Genomic DNA, 20,533 nt, shown 5'->3' with positions numbered 1-20,533 from the left:
AATGATTAATGATATGCCTAACAAGCGTAGATAGAAAAATAGGTAGATGTAAGTACTGTGTAACCACGTATGAGATAGCGATACGTCCTAACGAAGAATAACACGACATGTTACCATTGTTTAGTAGTCAATATTTGTATTAACCGATCAACAATATTTGTATTAAACGTTTTTTATGTGCAAACAAGTAAATAACTAATGAGAAATACAATTACGCCACGAATTCTCAAAGTTTGTTTTGCAACTTCTTGTATGTATTTTTGTAAAAACCAGTTACACGATAAGGGACAAAAAATAGGTTAGCTGCGTCTCTGTTTATCACATTAGTAACTTTATCTGTGCTCTCTTTTTAGTGCGAATGAGAAAGCAAACGTTCCTGCATCTACCTTTATTACACTTTCTACGCAAACAAGCCAGTGCTATGGACCTTGGAAATAAGAAGTATTGTAGAAGGCTGTATAAATCCCACAAATTGCTATTGCGCTGGAACCATGTCTCATTAACATCGAAATGACGTCATTTTAACGTCAGCCGAAATAAAAATACCAATACCATCAGCTCAGTGATACTAGCTTAATAAGTCTATGTATCAGCTCGAAACTTCAGTCTAGTGCTGACGTTACTAAAATGGCGGCCATGCGCTTTAGCAATTTGCGGGATTTACATCTAATTTGGTTGAATCATCAAAGGTGATCTCTGTGGGTGGTTGGTAACCGATCGTCGTATTCGGCCTTTAACTTTTACAAAACAGTGGCTCAGAACATAGAGTAGGATGTATATACCTCAGAACATAGAGAATCATTCATCCAAGCCGCAGAACCTCAGCTAACAGTGGTGTTCATGGTGGTGTGGGTGTCAACTGTCAATGGTGTCATGTCAACTGTCAAAGTAACATATTTTTGTTCACCGACCAAAAAAGTTTTTGTTTTACTGCTGTGTTTTACTGTTTTACTTTTAACTTGCCTGCGTGCGACCAAATTTTTTATATTTTTTTGCAGTTTTGCTGACAGTGCACAGGTGAATCTGTTCTGTGAATTGAAAATATTAAAGAATTAATGTGTTTTTGTTATAAATTTAACACACCATTTTAGTAGAACTTATTAAAATTTAATAGCTAAGTATGTCCAGCGCCGATCGAATTGATTTTGAAATGGAAGTGGAAGTGGAGAGTGCTTCGTCAGGACCACCGGTAGATGTGCCAAATCCGACGTCCCCAGCTCCTCCTGCCGCCGGTAGCTCCAAAAGCGTAGTAGTGACCACTGCTACGTCAGGCTCAGTTACCGTGTCCCTACATCCCCTGGTAATAATGAATGTGTCTGAACATTGGACTAGGTTACGAGCTCAGGAAGGTTCACCTCAGACAGGTAAGCCTTGTCTACTATAGGGGGGTGTTATTAATACTGTATCGCAATTCTGGTTACAGAGTTTCAAGAACATCTGCATAAATGGCAATAGGTATCATCAATATTACCTCAATACAGGATCACGTGAAAAATAGTGATAGTAATTAGGCCCCATGAAGTACCCTATTAAAAATACATAAGTTTCTTCATCTATTAAAAATATTATAGTTTGCTTTGTATTTTAATTTTTTTCATGAAAATTATTTGGAAACAGATATGATTTTGTAATTATTGTTTGTTTACATAGTGACTTTTTGTTGTACCTCACAGCACAATTTATTTCATGCTAGGTGATGTGATTTTGTCCACATAGATTTATGTTAATAAATTTTTTAGTGGGATAAATAGTTCTTGAACTCCAGGATGCAAGCTATCTTTGTACTAAATAGATGATGCCCATGTGGATTAAAGTTTTTAGTATACTAGGCTCTTTTTGATTTTCTGGGATAAAAAATAGCTTATATCTATCCCCGGGATCAAGCTATCTCTGTACCAAATTTCCTCAAAATCGGGTAAGCAGATGAGCCGTGAAAAGATAGCAGATATACAGATAGACAGACAGACAGGCACATTTTCTCATGTATAAAATTAAGCATGGCCTATTTTTGTAAATATTTATGAGGTTAAAAATTGGTATTTCAAGAATCACATTTCAATTGTTGCAGTAATTGGGGCTCTCATTGGCAAACAGAAGGGTCGCAACATAGAAGTAATGAATTCATTTGAGTTGGTCTTTAGTGTCATTGATGGTGATATAGTTATAGACAGAGATTACTACAATTTAAAAGAAGAGCAGTGTAAGTATAGCAAAATAACTAACCATATTCACAAAATATAAAGTAACTGTGACTTTTTAGAATGTCTACTGTTGCCTGTTAGTCAGATTCTATAGAAATTACCTTTCACATTCGGATGTACTGTGATATTTAAATAAATAAAAGTTTATACAGCTTACAAACAGTACAAGATAAAAAAAATTGTTGAAAATTACAAATTTAAAACTAGGTAAACTTAAAACTACGAGCTAGAAAGTACTAAAAACAAAAAAGATGTCTTGTTTGAGCTGAAGCTAATAGTTCACAGTAATATTTATTTTATGACTAGAAGATGCCTGCAATTTCATCTGCATGGATTTAGGTAGTCAAAAGTCCTGTGGGAAATCTTTGATTTTTCTGGAATAGAAAGGAGTCGCTATCCATCTCTAGGATGCAAGCTGTCTTTGTACCAAGTATATTATGACGCCCACCACTTCATCATTGTAGATTTAGGTTTGATTTCCTTGAAACTATTTCCTTACCAGAGATGCAAGCAGGATGATAGCTGAAAGTCAGTTTTATGAATGGACTGTGAAAGCTAACAGATAGACAGACACACACTTTCAAATTAATCATAATATTTAATCATTTAATTTTGTAGTTTATCATCATAATATTACTATGGATTATAAGACTTCCTGGTAGCTCATTAAAGGTTATGCTGTTGGGATACTACCCTAGGCATATGGATTTGTAAATCAAAATGCTGTAAATTCAAATTCTATCTATTGGAGTATTGTTAGACCCTTGTCTAACTTCCCCTTAGAAGTTATCTAAAAAGGGGATATATTTCCCCTTTTTAGATAACTTCTAAGGGGAAAGGGAAATATATTCCCCTTTCCCCTTTTTAGAGGGGAAAGGGGAATATATTTCATGTTTCTAAAAAGGTTATGTCTCTTAAGTCCAATTGCAAAACAAGTGGTTTAAGCCACATAATGTACATAATTTTCACATTTTCAGTAAGGATTTATTAACTTGGGACAAAAATTTTATCTTTATCTTTAGTCATGGAGGTTTTAAGTTTACATGATTAATTTTCTTACAAATTCAACAATTGACAATCAAAAAGTATACAACCGAACCCATTTTGAATAAATGCTTTGAGTTTTGGTATGAATACTAATGTGTGCAACCCCCTTTGCTTTTTATTGGTGGTCAAAGATTAACGGTACCTAACCATAATGAATCTTTAACCATCTGTTATGCAACTAATCCTAATTTTTTTGCTATAAGGCTTAGTTCCTTTTTGGATTAAAATATTAGAATATTTTAATTTTCTAATCCAGTATGATCACAATATTATTTGATACAATATTTCATCCACAGTTAAACAAGTGTTCTCGGATATGGATTTCCTGGGCTGGTATACTACTGGCGACACCCCTACGGAAAGGGATATCGCTGTGCACAGACAGATCTGTGATATCAACGAGTGTCCAGTGATGCTGATGCTAAACCCTGCTGGCATTAAAGGAGATGTATGTTTTGTTAATTCTCATTTACTGATAAAAACTGGGCAGTTTCTATTCACAAGCCCTAATAAAAAGTAATACAGTCTTGTCGGGCAGACAAGACAATGTAGAGTCGGAGCGATCAGATTTCGTTCTGGGTTACTTAGTTAATGACTTACATACAGTACGCGGCAGAAAGTAATGTACATCGGCCTTTAAAATGACATTTCGGCTTTGTAGAGCGTTGTCTCTGTCACTCATACCTATATGACGTTTTGTTGGTTTCAATGACAGAGGCAACGCTCTACAAATCTGCTATCTCCTTCTAAAGGTTGATGTACATTACTTTTTACTGCAGACTGTACACAAGCTAATGGAAGCACACTTTACTGGATGACAAAAGCTAATAATTAGCGATATAATACATATCATTTCTTAACTAGAGTCATATTTTTAGGGCTCTGTACTACAAAAGGAAAAACGGAACCCTTATACTTTGTTGTCTGTATGTCTATCTGTCTCTACAGGGTACATCCCGTTGACTTAGAATCATGAAATTTGGCAGGTAGGTAAGTCTTACAGCAGACATAAGGGGAAAATCTGAAAACTGTGAATTTGTAGTTACATCACACAAAAAAAAATTAACTGTCACGAACTAATAAATAATTAGTATTTTCAATTTTCAAGGTAAGATAACTATATCAAGTGGGATATCATATGAATGGGCTTCACCTGTGCATTCTAAAACAGATTTTTATGCATCATAGTTTTTCATTTATCGTGCAAAATGTCGAAAAATACGACTGGGGTACAGAACCCTCGGTGCGCGAGTCTGACTCGGTTTTTTAGGGTTCCGTACCTCAAAAGGAAAAACGGAACCCTTATAGGATCACTTTGTTGTCTGTCTGTCTGTCTGTCTGTCCGTCTGTCTGTCAAGAAACCTACAGGGTACTTCCCGTTGACCTAGAATCATGAAATTTGGCAGGTAGGTAGATTTGATAGACATTTGGGAAAAATTTGAAAACCGTGAATTTAGGGTTAGATCACACAAAAAAAAATTAAATTGTGGTCATGAACTAATAATTAGTATTTTCAACTTTCGAAGTGAGTGACTATATCAAGTGGGGTATTATATGAAAGGTCTTCACCTGTACATTCTAAAACAGATTTTTATTTATTTTTATGCATCATAGTTTTTGAATTATAGTGCAAAATGTCGAAAAAATACGACTGTAGTATGGAACCCTCATTGCGCGAGCCTGACTCGCACTTGGCCGGTTTTTTTAATCATACAACCACTTTTAACCACCTAGACACTTTTTAAAAGTATGCATTGTTTAGATTCAAAATAAATTTGGAGCTAGCACATGAGAAAATGTAATAAAACTCAACTAAGTATAATGTTACTGTTACAGCAACTACCAGTAGTGTTGTATGAGTCAGTCATAGATGTAGTCAATGGTCGTGCCACCATGCTGCTTGCGCCACTCTCCTACACCCTGGCCGCGGAAGAGGCCGAGAGGATTGGGGTTGACCATGTCGCTAGGGTGTCATCTGGAGAGGCTGCACTCAATAGCTTAGGTAATTTATTTATAATACATACTTAGTTATTTCTTGATGATGATGTTTTTAAAACATGTGTGCTACAGCTTTCAAGCTTTAAGACGCATTTTAATTGTTCTCATTTTTCAAATATGTACATTAAAAAATCATCATCATCACTAATACAGGAATGAAAGTGTATTCGAATGTTTTTTAGGGTGCCGTACCTCGAAAGGAAAAACGGAACTTTGTTACTTTCACTCACTTTGTTGTCTCTCTGTCTGTCTGTCTGTTAAGAAACCTACAGGGTAGTTCCCGTTGACCTAGAATCATGAAATTTGGCAGGTAGGTAGATCTTATAGCTGACATTTCGGGAAAAATCTGAAAACCGTGAATTTAGGGTTAGATCAAACAAAAAAAATTAAATTGTGGTCATGAACTAATAATTAGTATTTTCAACTTTCGAAGTGAGTGACTATATCAAGTGGGATATCATAAATGAAAGGAATTCACCTGTACATTGTAAAACAGATTTTTATTTATTTTTATGCATCATAGTTTTTGAATTATCGTGCAAAATGTTGAAAAAATACGACTGTAGTATGGAACCCTCATTGCGCGAGCCTGACTCGCACTTGGCCGGTTTTTTTATATATTTTGAAGCCTGAGACAGCATGTTACTGTTAGAATACGGAAATTGTTTATGTGCGCATTATCTAGATAATTTATAAATAGCAATTGCGAAATTGTAGAGCGAAATTTTTTAATAGCTGATACCTGAATTTTACTTAGTTATTACTAAAACACCATGAAGTCGCACATTCATTATAGCTACGTAAAATAAATAGTACTAAATATTCAGACTTCTTAAGGTTTCTAAAAAATTCTCTTCACACTCTGATTTAGTTTCAACTAGCTTATGCTCGCGACTTCGTCTGCGTGGACTACATAAATTTCAAAACCCCATATTATCCCTTTAGGGGTTGAATTTTCAAAAATCCTTTCTTAGCGGATGCCTACATCATAATAGCTATCTGCAATCTGCATGCCAAATTTCAGTCCAATCCGTCCAGTCGTTTGAGCTGTGCGTTGATAGATCAGTCAGTCAGTCAGTCACCTTTTCCTTTTATATATTTAGATTAGGGCTTATAATTACATATTGTCAAATAAATCTTTACTAAGAAAAGTGTGACTTTTAAGTTTTGACAGAACAGAAATCTACCTTTATTTCTCAGTTAGGTTAATTTGTATTCTTACAGTGGCAGAACACCTTACCGCCCAGCGGTCGGCTATCAAAATGCTTGTATCTCGCGTACGGGCGGTGTTGGCCACAGTGCGCGCGATACGCGACGGCACTCTGGCCCCCAGGCCGGCGCTGCTGAGGGAGGCTAGAGCCTTGTCTAACCGACTCCCACTCCTCACTTCACAACAGTTTCGCACTCACTTCTATAATGTAAGTATTTTTTACTATACTAGTTGATGCCCAGACTTCGCTCGCATGGATCCAAGTTTAAAAAAACATAGGTGTTAGATTTTTTAAGATATAAAGAAATCTATGTCTATCTCCGTAATGCAAGCTATCTCTGTATCAAATTTTGACCGATGGGGCTTGAAAGTGACAGACAGACACACTTTCGCTTTTACAATATTGGCATAGATCTATGCGTCACTGAGACGGGGTGGGATGCGCGATGCGGAAGGGTGACAGCAACATTGATATCCTTGACTTTTAACCGAACTGTCAACTGTCATCCTCCTGCAACCTGCGCCTAACCACACGAAACGACTCCGTGAAGCGGTATACAGTACCTACCTGGCAGGAAGATTACACATTAAATTTAAGAAAGAGATAATCGGGAGCTTTGCTTTCGTACTCCGTTGTCTCTGTCGTTGGGACTGATAAGTCCGCCACAAAACGTACGGAGTGATCTTTCCTGTCCAGTTGTACCTATAAGGCACGGTGCCCACTAACGGCACGGCACGGCAGGGGATCCTTGATCCATCAGCATTTCTACATGTAAGCGCACACTGACGATATCTATGCCGCGGCATCGGCATAGGTATGCCGCGATGTCCTTAGACATGACGATGCGTTTGTTGTTTGCTAATGACGACGCAAGCGGGTCACGGGCGTTGTCTTCTCTCGGCATCCCGAAGAATATCAAAGCGGTCCGAGGGATACCGTATGCCTAAGCTTACCGTGGCGTTGTTTTTACACCTGCAACCATTATCAATTCGACTTAACGCCATGAAGCTATGGTCTATATTAATTACTTGAAAAATTCTTTGCCGTCTCGTGCCGCCAGTGAGCGTCGGGCTTTAGTAGGCATATATTTTCCCTTGTAGCAATGCAACGACGTGGCCCTCATGACCTCCCTGGGCACAATCACGAAGGGCTGCAACGCGATCAATCAGCTCGTGAACCGGTTCAACGTGCTGTACGACCGACAGGGCATGGGCCGCCGCATGAGGGGACTCTTCTTTTAAAGTGGACGATAATATGTATGGCGTACAAGATAAGATGTCGGTCGTCTAAAAGTGTTCGTGAAAAATTAAAGCTCACTCACGATTGCGGACTTATTATCGACTTTTCGATAGTTCGCTAGTGAGAACGCTAGTGAACACGTTTCACGATGTCCCACTGTGCTTTATTTAAAAATATATAAGATTCAGTGAGGGTTATGTTAACCTGTATATTTAAATGTCGATCATTTTATTCTTTAACTGCTTTAACGAATGCATAGTGCTAAAATCCAATGAGTCCCACTCAATCCCTTATTGAGTTGGGTCAGTTATTAGGTTTTAGCACTATATACTCGACACCATAAGGCATTTAAACTTTGAAGCCACCTCAGATATCAAGGACAAGTGACATAGACTAAAATAATGCTTTAAAATAAAATTAGTTGCCATCTTTCATTGACTTCTATTGTGGTATTGCTGATTTAGTTCTCGTTCTTTAAACATCTTTTTGATATTATGTCGAAAAATATTAATCTCTACAACTACAAGAACCCTCAAAATTTTGATGTTGCTTTGAAAAGATTGTAAAACCCTGACGCGTGTAGCAACAAATGCCGACTGAACATGTTAAACTATTAGAAATAATTAAATAATAATTACGAAGATTGCGTATTATTTTGTACATTTTTTTGTTTTTTCGTTAAAATACATTACATTTTCCTAATTTACGCCTGCATGTCAAGAATTTCTTCCAACCTAATAGATTCTACACGGGTTGTACAGCGGGTTAAAAAATTAAAATAATATACGAGAAGGAGACGCAATAATTTTATTAGCATCATCTGGTTTGGTTATTTCAATTGATTACACAAAATTAACAAACTTTGGACACATTGAGATTCATACTATGGAAGACCTTTTCAAGTTTAAGACCTGTACACTGGATACCATACAACATAGAATGTAAAAACGTGTCCTTTGGTTTATATTCTACTTAAAATAAATTTGTGGTAAAAAGCAAGTAGCGTAGCGTAGGCACTTGCGTATGTTGCGCATAGAAAACTTATTAATACCGTATACTGTGGCAAGAGTATGGTAAGTACCTAAGTTCTTAAATTAAATATTGTTATACGTGAATGCCCGTTACTCAATCGCGTGCGTGAACGGCGTAAACAACAGTGTGGATAGGCGTTTCCCATCGTTCAAGGATGATTCGCAGGCTTTTGCGTGTACGGGGTCAAGTGGAGCAAAAGAAGAGGCGACGAGCGATGTGAGCCGGCGACATCCGTAGCGAAACTAATGTCGAGTAGGTGAAGCTTAATGAAGGGACGACGGAGCGAGTCTTCTAGCATTGCTCATTAAAAAACAGTCATTCATTCAGTCAGTTAAAATAAAAGCTAATAACTTCCGGTAGTGAATAATAAATATGTAGTTCTTTTCATGCAGGATATTTTTATAAAACGATCACTGGCATAATAAAAATTGAACCTTATCAGAACAAATTTTAAAAGCTTCACTAGCGGCAGGTACGGTCTATTGCTTTTGCTAGACACTATCATTAATTTATGTATATTTAAGAATCCCTTTTTAGATCGCATCACCACGCTGCGCTACTGGTTACATAATTTTATTAATGTTTTAAGATAAATAAGAACAATTGCAATATATTTACATACAATAATCATCACTTTTTTAAATATCTGAATAGTTAAAATTATTAGCGTGTTTTATTAAGATTGGGTACTTTTTATGCGACTTCAATATGGCGCTTTCTTAAATGTGGTGATTAGGTGTAGATAGTTACAATAAATTATATCTATTCTAAGTTAAAGGTATACGTATTAAAATGTTTTGTTTATAGATTTTTTTACAATTCATAAAAATCCTACAGTAGTTATAAATTGATACACACAGTTGTACTGATAATTTTGTACAAAAATATTAAATTTAATTCGAATTATTTTTTATATTGCTTTTATGTGTTTCTATTTAGATACTACTAATTCAATTGCACAAACATCATATATTTATATATCCTAAGCCACAGCTGCCATAATCACATACTATTTGTAATTTGTAGATTAGATTTACTCTTCAAAATTGGAAAAGTTGAAATAAATGCATCAGAATTATATGGTATATTGAGCGCAGAAAATAACTTGCACCATTAAATAAAATATAAGTGCTTTATCAAAATAAAAAATCTAATTATTAAAAAAAAAAAAATTATGATCCTACTTTCAGATACATAGCAAAATTCTTGATTTTCATAATCATAACTTTATGCAAAAATATGAAATTCAAAGTTACACTGTAAGAAATCGTACCGCTTGACATGTTTAATCCAATGTACTAATTACTAACCATTCTTTTTGTATAAATACTTAAGACAATTTTCAAAGATAATATTTAAGCGCTAGTCAAACAGGAATTCCGTGCTATTCTTTTAATTTGTATAAGAGCTCCTTCACACTAGCGTTTCTCCAGCGCAAGCGTAGGCGTTTTTCGAACGTATGACGCCGGGATTACGCGTATACACTGATATCGCTTAGTTGCGTCGCGCAGCGTGATCACGTTTTTATTTTGATATTGTCATCACCAAAATGGATTTCGATAAATAAACTGTTGGCTTTGCTTCAAAAAGAAAATTATTACGAAATCGATAGAATAAATCAAAGACTATGTGAGGACCAATTATGAAATTTGCGGCCTAGTAAAAGGATTAATTATTTTGTAGACATATTAAAATATTTTCCTCAAATATTTCAGCCCTTGTTATGTGGAAATGTGGAAACCTATATTTGATGAATTGTTGGAAATAATACAGAATTAAAAAACTGTATCAGATTTATAAAAAATATTAGAAAAACAATACAATTGCGTTCGTTGCGTGATATGAAAATACGTTCGCGTTACCTGACGTTTCGTTAGCATTACGCCTACGCGACGTCAGTCAGTGCAGTGTTCAGGAGTTCACGCGGCGAGTGCGCATGTGACTGCGCTGCGCTCGACCAGTGCCCTCTCTGGAGAAACACTAGTGTGAAGGGCTCTAAAATCGTCACGCAGCCACCATTCACGACAGTTAGGGAACTTGTAACTAAACGTCGAGGCTTGACGTCACTGACAGGCATCTAATGTTCCTACCTTTGTCGCTAGGTAGCCAATGAGTCGCCTATTTTTTTTTGATTTCACGTCACTCAGCCTAATATTTGACATATTGTCGATTCAGGATCAAGCCGAGAGTTCCCTCACTCTAGTTCACTCTGACAGTGTGTTGCAAGTCCGGCCAATGTGACATCCTTTACCAAATCAATGGCGCGGCGCCGCCCTTATACAAAATTATTGATTGAATGATTAGAAAGAAAAATAAATTGAAGAAAGACCGTCGAACAAAGATGTATCTTTAATAATAATCATCAGGGATTTTCTCTATGCCGATGAGTTCATCGAAGAGTGTCTGATTTTCCGGAATGACGTGCGGCTCGTGGAGCGTTTGTCGCGCGAACCTCAGCACCGCTCGCGCGAGCTGCCCCACTGTCCACTTTCTGTCTGTTAGCACCCTTACTAATGTGTCCAACTGAAAAAAGGAAGGAAATGTAATTATAATTATCACTTTAGGATTAAATTAAGACACTTTAAAAAAAAGGGTAAAATACCCTATTGTATGGTCTTTTTTTACATTTAACAACGTCCTTAAGTATCTTATGGACAGATTACTGATAGATTGATTATTATTTATTAATTTCGGCCGAAGTTATTTGAAATCTTACTTTAAACAACTTCTCGTTCCCGAACGTATAGTATATGAGAGCTGGAACGCCGGCCACGCTGGACGCCAGCCACTGCAGTAGCAGCTTCAGTTGCGGGTGTCCGCGCTGACGGCGCCCGCAGCCCCAGTTGCCCGTGGCCACAGGGCGGCAAGACCCTCCTGTTACTATCTTGTGGGCTAGTTGGTTAAGCTGGAAATAAAATGATTGTTGACAATCATGTTAAAAAACAGGTGACGCTGGCAGTAAGAAAAGAAAAAAGTCGGACTCGCACACAAGGGGTTCCATACCACCGGACAAGATATAACACTTTTATGTTCAACATTGCAAGTTAATGACGGATAGCGTTACCCGTATTAGTATATTATCTATGGATAGCGTCATCTTCATGTGATTTAAGTAAACTAATGAACGCATTTTAATTTTTTTTTTGTGATGTAAACAAATTCAGTTTTTGGATTTTTTCATTATGGTACTTGTGCTATAAAGGCCTAGGTACCAACTACCAAATTTCATGATTCGAGACCAACGGAAAGTACCCGATAGGTATTGATTCCATTTTCTTGATAGACACAACAGACAGACAGACAACGAAGTGATCCTATAAGGGTTCCTTTTTTTATTTAGAGGTACGGGACTCCAAAAATTAGGAATTTTATTGATATTGGTTTTCGATAGTCTAGAAAATAATTTTGGGACTAATTCAAGGCATGATGAGTTATATATATTAAAACTAGTATTTTGCTCGCTGCTCGAGCTGCTAAAGCAGCTCTCGAGGTCTATAATCGCAATTTTGAATAATAAAAAAATTTGTATGAAAAAATAAATTCCGCCATTTTGAATTTTTTTTCAAGTCATCGAATAGACCTTAGGATCCTGATCATCTCTTGCCAAAAAACCACTCTTCCATCTGTCATACCCTCCGAGATGGACGCCGATGAAATTTGTATGGCGGCCATCTTTTTTTCGGAATTTAGAATTTTTTTTCAAATTTTTGGTAATTGGACGAGGTTTCGAATGACATTTGGTCGAGCACCTCCCACCTATCTTCAATACCTTGAGCGTGCCCTTCACCCGTCTCCGAAATCCTCAATCATCTGCTCCCTCCATATGTTGCCCTAAAGGAATCTTTGTCTTCTATATGAAACCACAAGTGAAAAAAAAAAGTTTCATACAAAATTTTACAGGAGGGAATTTTTTGAAAATCTCGGCCGCCATCTTGTTTTTCAAATTTTTTTCACTTTTTCTAAAAACCGTTTACTAATATCTTCAATTGTTGCAAGTTGTAACAAAATCGGTTGGAAAACAAAAAAGTTACAAAAGTCAGGTCGGCCGCCATCTTGTTTTTCTGAAATGTCATAATTTTTCCCTAGTCGAATCCCACTTCTGAACATATCTCCCATACATTATTATATCATTTTCTATCTCTTTCTAGGAGAACAATTATGTCAATCAGTGAGTGAGTGGTAATTGAGCTATATATAGTATAACTAGTATTTTGCTCGCTGCTCGAGCTGCTAAAGCAGCTCTCGAGGTCTATAATCGCCATTTTGAATAATAAAAAATTTTGTATGAAAAAATAAATTCCGCCATTTTGAATTTTTTTTCCATCCATCGAGTAGACCTTCGGACCCTGATCATCTCTTGCTAAGAAACCACTCTTCCATCTTTCATACCCTCCGAGATGGAGGCCGATGAAATTTGTATGGCGGCCATCTTTTTTTCACAATTTTGAATTTTTTTTAAAATTTTTGGCAATTGGATGAGGTTTCGAATGACATTTGCTCGAGCACCTCCCACCTATCTTCAATACCTTGAGCGTGCCCTTCACCCGTCTCCGAAATCCTCAATCATCAGCTCCCTCCATATGTTGCCTAAAAGGAATCTTTGTCTTCTGTACGAAAGTATTAGTGAAAAAAAAAAGTTTCATACAAAATTTTACAGGAGGGAATTTTTTGAAAATCTCGGCCGCCATCTTGTTTTTCCAATTTTTTTTACATTTTCTAAAAATCGTTTGCTAATGTCTAAAATAACTGCAAGTTTAAACAAAATCGGTTGGAAAACAAAAAAGTTACAAAAGTCAGGTCGGCCGCCATCTTGTTTTTCTGAAATGTCATAATTTTTCCCTACTCGAATCCCACTTCTGAACATATCTCCCATACATTATTATATCATTTTCTATCTCTTTCTAGGAGAACAATTATGTCAATCAGTGAGTGAGTCAGTGGTAATTGAGCTATATATAGTATAACTAGTATTTTGCTCGCTGCTCGAGCTGCTAAAGCAGCTCTCGAGGTCTATAATCGCCATTTTGAACAATTTTAAAAAAAGTCATACAAAAATAAATTCCGCCATTTTGAATTTTTTTTCAATCCATCGAGTAGACCTCCGGATCCTGATCATCTCTTGCCAAGAAACCACTCTTCCATCTGTCATACCCTCCGAGATGGACGCCGATGAAATTTGTATGGCGGCCATCTTTTTTTCGGAATTTAAAAAAAAAATTCAAATTTTTGGCAATTGGATGAGGTTTCGAATGACATTTGGTCGAGCACCTCCCACCTATCTTCAATACCTTGAGCGTGCCCTTCACCCGTCTCCGAAATCCTCAATCATCAGCTCTCTCCATATGTTGCCCTAAAGGAATCTTTGTTTTCTATATGAAACCGTGATTGAAAAAAAAAAGTTTCATACAAAATTTTACAGGAGGAAATTTTTTGAATATCTCGGCCGCCATCTTGTTTTTCCAATTTTTTTCACTTTTTCTAAAAACCGTTTGCTAACATCTAAAATAACTGCAAGTTTAAACAAAATCGGTTGGAAAACAAAAAAGTTACAAAAGTCAGGTCGGCCGCCATCTTGTTTTTCTGAAATGTCATAATTTTTCCCTACTCGAATCCCACTCCTGAACATATCTCCCATACATTATTATATCATTATCTGTCTCTTTCTAGGAGAACAATTATGTCAATGAGTCAGTCAGTGAGTGAGTGAGTGGTAATTGAGCTATATATAGTATAACTAGTATTTTGTGCGCTGCTCGAGCTGCTAAAGCAGCTCTCGAGGTCTATAATGGCCGTTTTGAATAATAAAAATTTTTGTATGAAAAAAAAAATTCCGCCATTTTGAATTTTTTTTCCATCCATCGAGTAGACCTTTGGACCCTGATCATCTTTTGCCAAAAAACCACTCTTCCATCTTTCATACCCTCCGAGATGGACGCCGATGAAATTTGTATGGCGGCCATCTTTTTTTCGGAATTTTGAATTTTTTTTCAAATTTTTGGCAATTGGATGACGTTTCGAATGACATTTGCTTGAGCACCTTCCACCTATCTTCAATACCCTAAGCGTGCCCTTCACCCGTCTCCGAAATCCTCAATCATCAGCTCCCTCCATATGTTGCCCTAAAGGAATCTTTGTCTTCTATATGAAACCGTGATTGAAAAAAAAAAGTTTCATACAAAATTTTACAGGAGGAAATTTTTTGAAAATCTCGGCCGCCATCTTGTTTTTCCAATTTTTTTCACTTTTTCTAAAACATGTTTACTAATATCTTCAATAGTTGCAAGTTGTAACAAAATCGGTTGGAAAACAAAAAAGTTACAAAAGTCAGGTCGGCCGCCATCTTGTTTTTCTGAAATGTCATAATTTTTCCCTACTCGAATCCCACTTCTGAACATATCTCCCATACATTATTATATCATTTTCTATCTCTTTCTAGGAGAACAATTATGTCAATGAGTCAGTGAGTGAGTGAGTGAGTGGTAATTGAGCTATATATAGTATAACTAGTATTTTGCTCGCTGCTCGAGCTGCTAAAGCAGCTCTCGAGGTCTATAATCGCCATTTTGAAAAATTTTAAAAAAGTCATAAATTTTGTATGAAAAAAAAAATTCCGCCATTTTGAATTTTTTTTCAATCCATCGAGTAAACCTTCGGATCCTGATCATCTCTTGCCAAGAAACCACTCTTCCATCTTTCATACCCTCCGAGATTGACGCGGATGAAATTTGTATGGCGGCCATCTTTTTTTCGGAATTTTGAATTTTTTTCCAAATTTTTGGCAATTGGATGAGGTTTCGAATGACATTTGGTCGAGCACCTCCCACCTATCTTCGATACCTCAAGCGTGCCCTTCACCCGTCTCCGAAATCCTCAATCATCAGCTCCCTCCATATGTTGCCCTAAAGGAATCTTTGTCTTCTGTATGAAACCACAAGTGAAAAAAAAAAGTTTCATACAAAATTTTACAGGAGGGAATTTTTTGAAAATCTCGGCCGCCATCTTGTTTTTCAAATTTTTTTCACTTTTTCTAAAAACCGTTTACTAATATCTTCAATTGTTGCAAGTTGTAACAAAATCGGTTGGAAAACAAAAAAGTTACAAAAGTCAGGTCGGCCGCCATCTTGTTTTTCTGAAATGTCATAATTTTTCCCTAGTCGAATCCCACTTCTGAACATATCTCCCATACATTATTATATCATTTTCTATCTCTTTCTAGGAGAACAATTATGTCAATCAGTGAGTGAGTGGTAATTGAGCTATATATAGTATAACTAGTATTTTGCTCGCTGCTCGAGCTGCTAAAGCAGCTCTCGAGGTCTATAATGGCCATTTTGAACAATTTAAAAAAAGTCATACAAAAATAAATTCCGCCATTTTGAATTTTTTTTCAATCCATCGAGTAGACCTTCGGATCCTGATCATCTCTTGCCAAGAAACCACTCTTCCATCTTTCATACCCTCCGAGATGGACGCGGATGAAATTTGTATGGCGGCCATCTTTTTTTCGGAATTTTAAAAAAAATTTCAAATTTTTGGCAATTGGATGAGGTTTCGAATGACATTTGCTCGAGCACCTCCCACCTATCTTCAATACCCTAAGCGTGCCCTTCACCCGTCTCCGAAATCCTCAATCATCAGCTCCCTCCATATGTTGCCCTAAAGGAATCTTTGTCTTCTATATGAAACCGTGATTGAAAAAAAAAAGTTTCATACAAAATTTTACAGGAGGGAATTTTTTGAAAATCTCGGCCGCCATCTTGTTTTTCAAATTTTTTTCACTTTTTCTAAAAACCGTTTACTAATATCTTCAATTGTTGCAAGTTGTAACAAAATCGGTTGGAAAACAAAAAAGTTACAAAAGTCAGGTCGGCCGCCATCTTGTTTTTCTGAAATGTCATAATTTTTCCCTAGTCGAATCCCACTTCTGAACATATCTCCCATACATTATTATATCATTTTCTATCTCTTTCTAGGAGAACAATTATGTCAATCAGTGAGTGAGTGGTAATTGAGCTATATATAGTATAACTAGTATTTTGCTCGCTGCTCGAGCTGCTAAAGCAGCTCTCGAGGTCTATAATCGCCATTTTGAACAATTTAAAAAAGTCTTAAATTTTGTATGAAAAAATAAATTCCGCCATTTTGAATTTTTTTTCAAGTCATCAAATAGACCTTTAGATCCTGATCATCTCTTGCCAAGAAACCACTCTTCCATCTTTCATACCCTCCGAGATGGACGCCGATGAAATTTGTATGGCGGCCATCTTTTTTTCGGAATTTTGAATTTTTTTTCAAATTTTTGGCAATTGGATGAGGTTTCGAATGACATTTGGTCGAGCACCTCCCACCTATCTTCAATACCTTGAGCGTGCCCTTCACCCGTCTCCGAAATCCTCAATCATCAGCTCCCTCCATATGTTGCCCATAAGGAATCTTTGTCTTCTATATGAAACCATAAGTGAAAAAAAAAAGTTTCATACAAAATTTTACAGGAGGGAATTTTTTGAAAATCTCGGCCGCCATCTTGTTTTTCCAATTTTTTTTACATTTTCTAAAAATCGTTTACTAACATCTACAAGAGCTGCAAGTTGTAACAAAATCGGTTGGAAAACAAAAAAGTTACAAAAGTCAGGTCGGCCGCCATCTTGTTTTTCTGAAATGTCATAATTTTTCCCTAGTCGAATCCCACTTCTGAACATATCTCCCATACATTATTATATCATTTTCTGTCTCTTTCTAGGAGAACAATTATGTCAATGAGTCAGTCAGTGGTAATTGAGCTATATATAGTATAACTAGTATTTTGCTCGCTGCTCGAGCTGCTAAAGCAGCTCTCGAGGTCTATAATGGCCATTTTGAATAATAAAAAATTTTGTATGAAAAAATAAATTCCGCCATTTTGAATTTTTTTTCCATCCAACGAGTAGGCCTTCGGACCCTGATCATCTCTTGCCAAGAAACCACTCTTCCATCTGTCATACCCTCCGAGATGGACGCCGATGAAATTTGTATGGCGGCCATCTTTTTTTCGGAATTTTAAATTTTTTTTCCAATTTTTGGCAATTGGATGAGGTTTCGAATGACATTTGGTCGAGCACCTCCCACCTATCTTCGATACCTAAAGCGTGCCCTTCACCCGTCTCCGAAATCCTCAATCATCAGCTCCCTCCATATGTTGCCCTAAAGGAATCTTTGTCTTCTATATGAAACCACAAGTGAAAAAAAAAAGTTTCATACAAAATTTTACAGGAGGAAATTTTTTGAAAATCTCGGCCGCCATCTTGTTTTTCCAATTTTTTTCACATTTTCTAAAAATTGTTTACTAATATCTTCAATTGTTGCAAGTTGTAACAAAATCGGTTGGAAAACAAAAAAGTTACAAAAGTCAGGTCGGCCGCCATCTTGTTTTTCTGAAATGTCATAATTTTTCCCTACTCGAATCCCACTTCTGAACATATCTCCCATACATTATTATATCATTTTCTATCTCTTTCTAGGAGAACAATTATGTCAATCAGTGAGTGAGTGGTAATTGAGCTATATATAGTATAACTAGTATTTTGCTCGCTGCTCGAGCTGCTAAAGCAGCTCTCGAGGTCTATAATCGCCATTTAGAATAAATAAAAAAAGTTTTTAATTTTGTATGAAAAAAAAAAATTCCGCCATTTTGATTTTTTTTTCAAGTCATCAAATAGACCTTTAGATCCTGATCATCTTTTGCCAAGAAACCACTCTTCCATCTTTCATACCCTCCGAGATGGACGCCGATGAAATTTGTATGGCGGCCATCTTTTTTTCGGAATTTTGAATTTTTTTTCCAAATTTTTGGCAATTGGATGAGGTTTCGAATGACATTTGGTCGAGCACCTCCCACCTATCTTCAATACCCTAAGCGTGCCCTTCACCCGTCTCCGAAATCCTCAATCATCAGCTCCCTCCATATGTTGCCCTAAAGGAATCTTTGTCTTCTATATGAAACTATAAGTGAAAAAAAAAAGTTTCATACAAAATTTTACAGGAGGAAATTTTTTGAAAATCTCGGCCGCCATCTTGTTTTTTCAATATTTTTCACTTTTTCTAAAAATCGTTTGCTAATATCTAAAACAACTGCAAGTTTAAACAAAATCGGTTGGAAAACAAAAAAGTTACAAAAGTCAGGTCGGCCGCCATCTTGTTTTTCTGAAATGTCATAATTTTTCCCTAGTCGAATCCCACTTCTGAACATATCTCCCATACATTATTATATCATTTTCTATCTCTTTCTAGGAGAACAATTATGTCAATCAGTGAGTGAGTGGTAATTGAGCTATATATAGTATAACTAGTATTTTGCTCGCTGCTCGAGCTGCTAAAGCAGCTCTCGAGGTCTATAATGGCCATTTTGAATAATAAAAATTTTTGTATGAAAAAATAAATTCCGCCATTTTGAATTTTTTTTCAAGTCATCGAATAGACCTTTGGATCCTGATCATCTCTTGCCAAGAAACCACTCTTCCATCTGTCATACCCTCCGAGATGGACGCCGATGAAATTTGTATGGCAGCCATCTTTTTTTCACAATTTTAAAAAATAATTCAAATTTTTGGCAATTGGATGAGGTTTCGAATGACATTTGGTCGAGCACCTCCCACCTATCTTCAATACCTTGAGCGTGCCCTTCACCCGTCTCCGAAATCCTCAATCATCAGCTCCCTCCATATGTTGCCCTAAAGGAATCTTTGTCTTCTATATGAAACCACAAGTGAAAAAAAAAAGTTTCATACAAAATTTTACAGGAGGAAATTTTTTGAAAATCTCGGCCGCCATCTTGTTTTTCCAATTTTTTTCACTTTTTCTAAAAATCGTTTGCTAATATCTAAAATAACTGCAAGTTTAAACAAAATCGGTTGGAAAACAAAAAAGTTACAAAAGTCAGGTCGGCCGCCATCTTGTTTTTCTGAAATGTCATAATTTTTCCCTAGTCGAATCCCACTTCTGAACATATCTCCCATACATTATTATATCATTTTCTATCTCTTTCTAGGAGAACAATTATGTCAATCAGTGAGTGAGTGGTAATTGAGCTATATATAGTATAACTAGTATTTTGCTCGCTGCTCGAGCTGCTAAAGCAGCTCTCGAGGTCTATAATCGTCATTTTGAATAATAAAAAATTTTGTATGAAAAAAAAAAATCCGCCATTTTGAATTTTTTTTCAATCCATCGAGTAGACCTTCGGATCCTGATCATCTCTTGCCAAGAAACCACTCTTCCATCTTTCATACCCTCCGAGATGGACGCGGATGAAATTTGTATGGCGGCCATCTTTTTTTCGGAATTTTAAAAAAAAATTCAAATTTTTGGCAATTGGATGAGGTTTCGAATGACATTTGGTCGAGCACCTCCCACCTATCTTCAATACCTCGAGCGTGCCCTTCACCCGTCTCCAAAATCCTCAATCATCAGCACCCTCCATATGTTCCCCTAAAGAAATCTTTGTCTTCTATATGAAACCGTAAGTGAAAAAAAAAAGTTTCATACAAAATTTTACAGGAGGAAATTTTTTGAAAATCTCGGCCGCCATCTTGTTTTTCCAATTTTTTTCACTTTTTCTAAAAATCGTTTACTAATATCTTCAATTGTTGCAAGTTGTAACAAAATCGGTTGGAAAACAAAAAAGTTACAAAAGTCAGGTCGGCCGCCATCTTGTTTTTCTGAAATGTCATAATTTTTCCCTAGTCGAATCCCACTTCTGAACATATCTCCCATACATTATTATATCATTTTCTATCTCTTTCTAGGAGAACAATTATGTCAATGAGTCAG

The 20,533-nt window shown here is 36.4% G+C and overlaps 2 protein-coding genes across 5 annotated transcripts in view; one reads left to right on the top strand and one right to left on the bottom strand.

Annotated features, from left to right (window-relative positions):
• The first annotated feature begins 865 nt into the window (after window positions 1-865).
• Window positions 866-9,639, top strand: CSN6 (COP9 signalosome subunit 6). Of its 2 annotated transcripts, none has more exons than XM_069498219.1 (7): window positions 866-1,017; window positions 1,092-1,364; window positions 2,069-2,200; window positions 3,545-3,696; window positions 5,085-5,250; window positions 6,471-6,664; window positions 7,558-9,639. In XM_069498219.1, the coding sequence occupies exons 2-7, from the start codon at window positions 1,121-1,123 to the stop codon at window positions 7,696-7,698; spliced, it is 1,029 nt and encodes a 342-aa protein (XP_069354320.1). In that variant the 5' UTR covers window positions 866-1,017; window positions 1,092-1,120; the 3' UTR covers window positions 7,699-9,639. The 2 variants fall into 2 exon arrangements, with proteins under 2 accessions (XP_069354320.1, XP_069354321.1); XM_069498220.1 differs by having other exon boundaries at window positions 888-1,017; window positions 1,095-1,364.
• LOC117997300 (uncharacterized) overlaps window positions 8,492-20,533 on the bottom strand; it is a 29,013-nt gene continuing 16,971 nt past the window's right edge. For all 3 annotated transcript variants that reach the window (XM_034985547.2, XM_034985551.2, XM_034985550.2), the window contains 2 exons: window positions 11,445-11,633; window positions 8,492-11,251 (listed from right to left, as the gene is read on the bottom strand). In XM_034985547.2, the coding sequence (XP_034841438.1) occupies window positions 11,078-11,251; window positions 11,445-11,633 (363 nt within the window). In that variant the 3' untranslated portion in view covers window positions 8,492-11,077. The remainder of the gene's footprint in view (window positions 11,252-11,444; window positions 11,634-20,533) is intronic.

Source organism: Maniola hyperantus, chromosome 4, assembly GCF_902806685.2.
Source record: "Maniola hyperantus chromosome 4, iAphHyp1.2, whole genome shotgun sequence".
Lineage (NCBI taxonomy): Eukaryota > Metazoa > Arthropoda > Insecta > Lepidoptera > Nymphalidae > Maniola > Maniola hyperantus.
The sequence above is the reverse complement of the archived record's forward strand: the minus strand, read 5'-3'. Positions and strand labels throughout refer to the sequence as shown.